The following is a 7,362-nucleotide window of genomic DNA, read 5'->3' as shown; positions in this document are numbered from 1 at the left end:
GGAGGGAAGGAGGGGAAGCTGGTCGTATGCATTTACCTAGACGGCCGACGAATGCTGTCTGCAGACTTTCTCTTCACACGCAATCATTGAAAGTGACGGCTTCTAATCTAAAATGACAAAAATATATGTACGTTCTCCATGCATCTGCATGAGGATCGATCGACCACCTTTGCAAGTTATAAATAGTGAGGCTCAAATGGAATCAAGTCCTGACTGTCGCCTTACGAATGAAGTACGTACGTACTAGTATCATATATCATCACTAACGAAATAAAGGTTCACATTTTTAGAATAACAAGATCGAAAGACCTACTGTTAATTTACAGGGAAGCACCTATGAAGGAATCAGCTGGGACTAGAGTAGAGCCCCTGCTGCCAGACTACTGCAAGAAGCACCCGGCCCGGTCAGTGTTGCGCCGGCGGGGCACAGGTGATGTGCGCGTTGTTGGAGTGGCACGACGGCCCGGCCGCCGAGTCCTCCGCCTCCCCTCCCAGGACCCGCCGCGCCAGCCTTGTGCCCAGCATCCTTCCCAGCGCCTGCTGCAGCACCGGCGGCCCGGAACCCTTACTCTGCTCCGACGACACAGCACCACTCCCGCCGATCGCCGAAGTTGCAGCAGCAGCACCATCATCACCAGCGTTTGCTCCACGATGACCAGTCGGACCCTCCTCCGTGGAGGGCCGGACTTCGGTCGTCCCGTCCTCACGGCGGTGTGGTGCGGCGGCGCCGTGAACCACCGGAGACACGGCCCCGGGCTTCTGGTGCTCCCTGGGAGACGGTCTCGAGCCGTAGGAGCTCTGCACAAGGGCACACGCGAGAAGAAGCACCGTGAGCCAGGCGCGCGAGCACCGTGCCATTTTGGTCGGGGTTTCTGCGAGGCACTACGTACGTAGCTAGGTGTAGGTGAGCTTTCTTTCCAAGATAGGAGTACTACTGTACTGGCTCTTTTACCAGGGACTGCAATGCAGAGATGCACAGGCAAACAGGACGTACTTATAGGGTTTTTTGGGACGTACGTGTACGTGGAGAAGATAGACCGAAATGACTAGGCAATGTCGAGGAAAGGCGCCCCACCCCACGTACACAGTTTTCACCGAGCATGTGACGAGGCCTTGCTAGTTAGCGTGCTGGTGAAGAATACAGTACACATCAGCGTAGTAGTATCATCTTGATTGAGGTAATAACACCAGCTATGCCTAAACTTGCCATCGATGTTCACTTTGATGCCTAAACTTGAAAAATACATCGAACTGGTTCTATAACTTGGCGGTATGGTTCAAATACGGTTCAAATCACGTACAGATATGTATCTATTGTTGACTAAACATGCCAGCGTGGCACGGAGCCCACTTGCAGTGCCGAGACAGACCGACAAGGAAATAGTGCGTCTAAATGACCATCGGGGCTCACCTGTCAGTGCACAACCGAAAAAAATGAAGCACGACTGTGATTTGAATGGAGGCTCGTTAGTTGGACCCCCTCCCCCCCCCCCCCCCCCCCCCCCCGCGTCGCCCTCCTCTGGCGACAAGGGGGAACCATAGCCCCCGCCGCCGCTAGAGGTAACCTCCGCCGCCCTCCCCCGCATCGCCGCCGCCAGAGGGCCAGACGGCGAAGCCGCGCCGGACCCCATGAAGGTGGCGGCGGGGCGGATCTGGCCTCCCGCGCGCTCCACCTCGCCCCCCCGACCCCCCTACGCGGCTGTCTGCTGGTCCGGCGGGGCTGCAGGTGAGCCCTGGCTGTGCCGGGCGGCCGGATCCGGCCTCCCCTTGTCGGCCTGCCCCCCGCACGGCTCGGGCCTGCCGCGCTTCCCCCCGTCGCCGAGCTCCTCCAAAGCAGTCGCGGGCGCCCCCACCTCCCCCCATCCAGCTGCTGCCCCCGCCCCCTGCCGGTCCGGTGGTGGATGCGTGGTGCCATGGCCGCGGCCATGGGCACCCATCCCTGCAGCTCCCCCTCCCACTGGCGGCGCGGCCTGGTGCTGCTGCTGTCCGCAGCTGGGCACGGGGCTTGCGCCGGGTTGTGGGATGCGTGCGGCCTGCCCCGTGCAGGCGCCCCATCCCCTCCTCCGGCGGCACCTCCTTCCCCTCGTGCGGACGTGATGGCTCTCGTGCGGCGGTGGCGAGGCGTCAGTGGTACTGGTAGGCACGGGGCTCCTCGCGATGGGTCCTTCCTGGTGCTGCTCCGGCCCCGGCGGCCTCGTACCCGCGTTTTCCTTCTTGAAGGCGTTGTCATGGCCTTCAGCTGCGTCCCTCTTCGAGCTCGGGGGAAACTCTAGGTTCGGTTGCTCCGGACCGGATGGCGAAGACGTCTCGGCGTCGTCTTCCTTCTTGAAGGCGCTATCTTGCTCGCTCGTGGTGTCCCCAGTGTTGGCTTGGCGATGTTGAGGCTTATCGCTGGTTCGGCATTGTCGCTCTTGGTTCGGGTTGGGTTGGTTCTAGTTGTGTTGTTCCTTTTTTGTTTGGGCCGAGCACCCCTCTCCTTCTGCTCCAGGCACCATTTCACGCATGTCTGCGTTTGTGTTATGTGTTGTATCCCCGCTGTACTCATTCTATTCCTTCTATCAATGCAATGATACGCAAGCTTTCCGTATTCGTGAAAAAAGACTGTGATTTGAATCGGCGACCTGTGCGTTGTGAAGGACCTGCGCAAACCATATCACCAGGGAAAGTTAGTTGACTATTATGCATCCCTAACCTTTATGTAGCTAACTAGAGTGCAATCAGTGCGGCCAATTTTCCACATGCTAGTTATTTTTCGTTTTTTAGAAAAATATTCAAACCATAGTCACAATATTGAATTAATAGTTAATGACCCCTCGAAAAATGTTAATGCAAATTTAAATATCCACAAAATTGAAATAATAAAAAATAATTAACAAAACGGTTTCATAATATTTGTAAGAATTCACACATATAATAAAATAAATTTGGAATTTTTTAAAGTTATACATTTTTGAAATGTTAATCTAATTTTCAAAATCTTCATATTTTAAAAACATATCATGTGGTCATTTGTTTACATACTAGTTCTTTTTCCTTTTGTACGTGACCCTTCGACGTGTGGGTTTCTTTTTTGTTTTTATTAATTCTAAAACTTATGCAAATTATTGCAATGGTAATAAAATAAAGCTAGTATCTACTTGTCTTAGAAATAATATGCATAATTTTTTATGTTAAAACATGTTAATGTAATTAAAAAATATTTACGTATTATTATGAATTCAGGTGATTAAAATGTTCTTTTAACTAGATAAATGTATGTACAGTTTAAAATTTGCTAATTTAAATATAAGAATGTATAAAATCCCGGGGGAACACTAGGCCATTGTTTATTTTTTTCACACATATTGTAATATTTATTTTTATTCCAAAATATATATTTTCACAAACACATATACTTTTTTAAACAAGTGAACACTTTTTACAACTAGAGATACATTTCCTAAAAGCATGGACCCTTCATATACTACCTGAATATTCTGTAATTTCTAAAATAAAAAAACTAGCATGTGGAAAATTGGTGCAATAGCTGCAGCACATTTAACTCCACGGCTGTATTGGATGTATAAAACGTTGCAGTGCTTAAAAGACAGCAGAATTACACGGGGGAGTTGGTTGGTGCATGTCCTGCGCCGCGCACAGTTCGCCGGTTCAAATCTCAGCTTTGCAACTTTTTAGTTTATTTCAGTTGTGCACTGACAGGTGGGACCCGATGGTCATTGAGACGCACACTCTTCATGGCAGTCTGTCCCGGCACTGCAAGTGGGCCTCACGCCATACTGGCATGTCTAGTCAGCAATACATACACATCTAGACGTGATTGAACCGTATTTGAACCATACTGCCAAGTTATAGAACCAGTTCGGTGTATTTTTCAAGTTTAGACACCAAAGTGAACATGGATGGCAAGTTTAGGCACCACTAGTGTTATTACCTCATCTTGATTCTTGAGCATAGAGCAGCAAAGTTTGAAGTTAAAACGGAGACACAGTCTGCCTGGAAACTACGCGTGTCTCCTCCGGCCGTGTCTGGCATGGCAAACATGCATGCAGCGCCTATCGGCGCGTGGCGTTGCACGATAACACGTGGACCATTTGTGCGAGGAATATACTACCACTGCACTCTACAGTAGTATAGGAGTATCAAGGATTCGCTGAGCTGTAAAAGTGCTGCGTAGTATCTGGCTTGCAGAGTAGAGTATATACAATGGGCTGGTGGTCGGGGGAGTTGCATAGGAGCACACGAGTATCGCCAGGTTCACACAGGATGCATCCATGCATGCAGATAATGGCTTTGGCAAAACCAGTAGGAATAGCCTAAAAATGTATTACAAAATTCATCTGAACACATGTATTTGACATCACGATTTCGAACTCTTGGCTTTGCCACACTGTCATGTACGGAACCGTCATATCGAGGGATTTACAGAGTGAAACCAAAATGCAACGACGAGGAGACAAAGGACGCCCATTTTCCTCAAGGAGACCCCATCGTGAAAATTAAATGAGTTAAAAGTGTTACGGAAATAAGATATCCAAAATTCCAGATACACACCCACCCTGCCTGGCTGGCCATGCATGGACTTTGGTTCAGCTCTAAGGCTCTGAGGTTCAGATGGTTAGTTTCTTGTGGTGAACCCAACCCGTCAGGGTTCGAGTCTGGACTTAGCATTGATGCTTGCATCTTTTTTTTGAATTATTTTAGGCTTTTCGGCGATATTCATTTAGTGGAAGGAGACTTTCCGTCGACTACTATGAGACGTCTGTGGTGATTTCGTCAATCCTGCGCCGGCTCGTATTGATAGTGTATGTATGCACCTTTATACATGTGACTATACATGAGCATATGCGATTATACTGTATTGAAAAAAAAAGATCATCCACGTGTTATGGATTCGGAATCGTAGCCAGAAACATACGGAAGGGAGGAACCTTTTCGCTCTATTCACTTTCCCAGGCACCACATGTCGGCAAACTTGCGGCTTTGTCAGTCGTTTCTTCTTTCGGAATCATTCGTTACGTAGGTTTGGACTTTGCCTGGCAATCATGTCCGCCTTCACCTAGCACACCCGCACGTACTTGTGAAATACAACCTATATGGGGAATTTTTTAATAATTAAACAAAAATAGTCAAAATAGTTAAGAACTATCTTTAGAATAAACTTGACTTACTTGCCCATTAGTATATGACTATAAAAAAAGGTGCTGATAGAAATGTAAAGGTGCTGACCGGTGCCTTACGAATGAAGTCACTATAGGTCACTATTCACGATATTTTGACCAAAAATTTTTTTTAAAGGAAGAGTAATTTTCTTTTTGTGGAACTTTTCTCACGAGTACGATGAAAGGTCAAGTTTATTTTTAAAATATTTTCAGAAATTTTTGACTTTTTATTACATTACTATTTTTTCTTCATATATATATAGGGTACATATAGAACCATAGACCAAAGCTCCGCATCGCACATACGTGCGCGCGCATTGGTGCAACTGGAGTTTGGACTCAGCTGGAGTGGAAGAAGGTGCGCTGAGATTGCATCACGCCCGCACTCTGAGTATCTCATCACACGCAATCATGGAAAAGTGGAAAGTGACGGCTTCAAAAAAGACAACAATATACGTGCTCCATGCATCTACATCAGGATCTACCACCTTTTGCAAGTTATAAACACTTGAGGTTCGGTTTTCGCCCGGTTTTCCGTTAATCAACTGGGCAATTCTCTTCTGATTAATTAATATCGATGAGGTAAATCTTTTGCCTTCATTTTTTTTAAGAATTAATATTTCAGGTTCAAACCGAATCAAGTCTTGACCGGCGCCTTACGAATGAATCACGTATACTAGTATCATGGGTCATCAATAACGAAAGGTTCTCATTTTTGGAAGAAGAAGATAGAAAGAGCTACTGTTAATTTACAGGGAAGCATCAAGGGACGAAGGAATCAGCTGGGACTAGCTAGCTCCTGCTGCCGGACTAGTGCAAGAAGCACCCGGCCCGGTCAGTGCTGCGCCGGCGGGGCACAGGTGATGTGTGCGTTGTTGGAGCGGCACGACGGCCCGGCCGCCGAGTCCTCCGCCTCCCCTCCCAGCACCCGGCGTGCCAGCTTCGAACCCAGTGCCTGCTGCAGCACCGGCGCCCCTGTACCCTTCCTCTGCTCCGACGACACAACACCATCCCCACCCATCGCTGAAGTTGCAACCGCGCCACCATCATCATCGTTTGCTCCACGATGACCGGTCGCACTCTCCTCCGGGACTTCCGTCGCCCCGTCGTCGTAGAGCGGTTCAGCGGCGCCGCCGTGAACCATCGTCGGAGATAGGACCCCAGCCATCTGCGGCTCCCGGGGAGGGGGTCTCGAGCCGTGGGAGCTCTGCACGAGGGCACAACATGCGAGAAGAAGCAGCGTGAGCCAAGCGCGCGAGCACCGCGCCATTGGGTCAGGGTTTCGGCGAGGCACTAGGTACGTAGCTAGGTGAGCTTTCTTTCGAGGAAACAACCAGAGTAGTACTGAGATTACAGACTCTCTTACCAAACTAAGGAATAGAACTGTTACTGCAATGGCAATGCGGAGATGCACAGGCAAACATGACGTACTTATAGGGGTTTTCAGACGTACGTGACCGAAATGACTAGGCAATGGCGAGGAAAGGCGCTTCCACCCACGACCGGTTTTCACATCAGGTGAAGAATACACTACATATCAGGTCATCAGCATAGTATCTCATCTTGATTCTTGAGCATAGAGCAGCAAAGTTTGAAGTCGAAACGGATAGACAGTCTGCCTGGAAACTACGCGTGTCTCATGACAAAGCCTGCAGCACCTGTCGGTGCATACCGTGCATGGTTCTGTATTACTACTCTATACACGTAACACGTGGACCATTTGTGCGAGGAATATACTACCACTACACTCTACAGTAGTATAGGAGTATCAAGGATTCGCTGAGCTGTAAAAGTGCTGCATCTCAGCATCCCCAGCGTGCGAAGTAGTATATACAATGGGCTGTTGGTCGGCGGATATTGCATTGCATAGGTTTCACACTGCATGCATGCATGCAGAGCTAATTATACTATAATCATATGGTGGGTAAACTGAGGTCGCATGTCGCGCACGCCCATGTTTGACTATGTGCACCCGCACGCTACCACAGAGTATACGAGCATATAGTACTCCTAGATGTCGTCACAGCTGACGGAGCACCGAGTAGTGAGTTTCGGCACTGGTGGGAGTATTAGTCAGCACTAGTGAGTTTTCTCACAAGCAGCTAAGTTAGGGATGTAAACCGGGTCCCGTTTAATCCTGTTTAAAGTCCACTTATGATATGATAGTTCAAAAAGGTTTTCTATTTCTTTGAGGGAAATGCAT

General features: G+C 48.7%; 2 protein-coding genes across 2 annotated transcripts; both read right to left on the bottom strand.

Annotated features, from left to right (window-relative positions):
* Positions 1 to 339: 339 nt before the first annotated feature.
* Positions 340 to 941, bottom strand: LOC109780004 (uncharacterized). Its single transcript, XM_020338599.4, has one exon. It carries the CDS (start codon positions 856 to 858, stop codon positions 406 to 408), a length of 453 nt encoding a protein of 150 aa, XP_020194188.1. The 5' UTR covers positions 859 to 941; the 3' UTR covers positions 340 to 405.
* A 4,995-nt stretch (positions 942 to 5,936) lies between these two features.
* LOC109780003 (uncharacterized) lies at positions 5,937 to 6,542 on the bottom strand. The gene has a single exon (XM_020338598.4). The coding sequence runs from the start codon at positions 6,427 to 6,429 to the stop codon at positions 5,995 to 5,997; it is 435 nt and encodes a 144-aa protein (XP_020194187.1). The 5' UTR covers positions 6,430 to 6,542; the 3' UTR covers positions 5,937 to 5,994.
* Positions 6,543 to 7,362: the final 820 nt, after the last annotated feature.

Source organism: Aegilops tauschii, chromosome 4 (assembly GCF_002575655.3).
Source record: "Aegilops tauschii subsp. strangulata cultivar AL8/78 chromosome 4, Aet v6.0, whole genome shotgun sequence".
NCBI lineage: Eukaryota > Viridiplantae > Streptophyta > Magnoliopsida > Poales > Poaceae > Aegilops > Aegilops tauschii.
Note: the sequence above shows the minus strand (reverse complement) of the source record. Positions and strands in the feature narration are given on the sequence as shown.

What these genes read in the sequence shown, in the direction of transcription:
- LOC109780004 (XM_020338599.4), bottom strand. Translation starts at nt 858, where the DNA reads ATGGCACGGTGCTCGCGCGCCTGGCTCACGGTGCTTCTTCTCGCGTGT.
- LOC109780003 (XM_020338598.4), bottom strand. Translation starts at nt 6,429, where the DNA reads ATGGCGCGGTGCTCGCGCGCTTGGCTCACGCTGCTTCTTCTCGCATGT.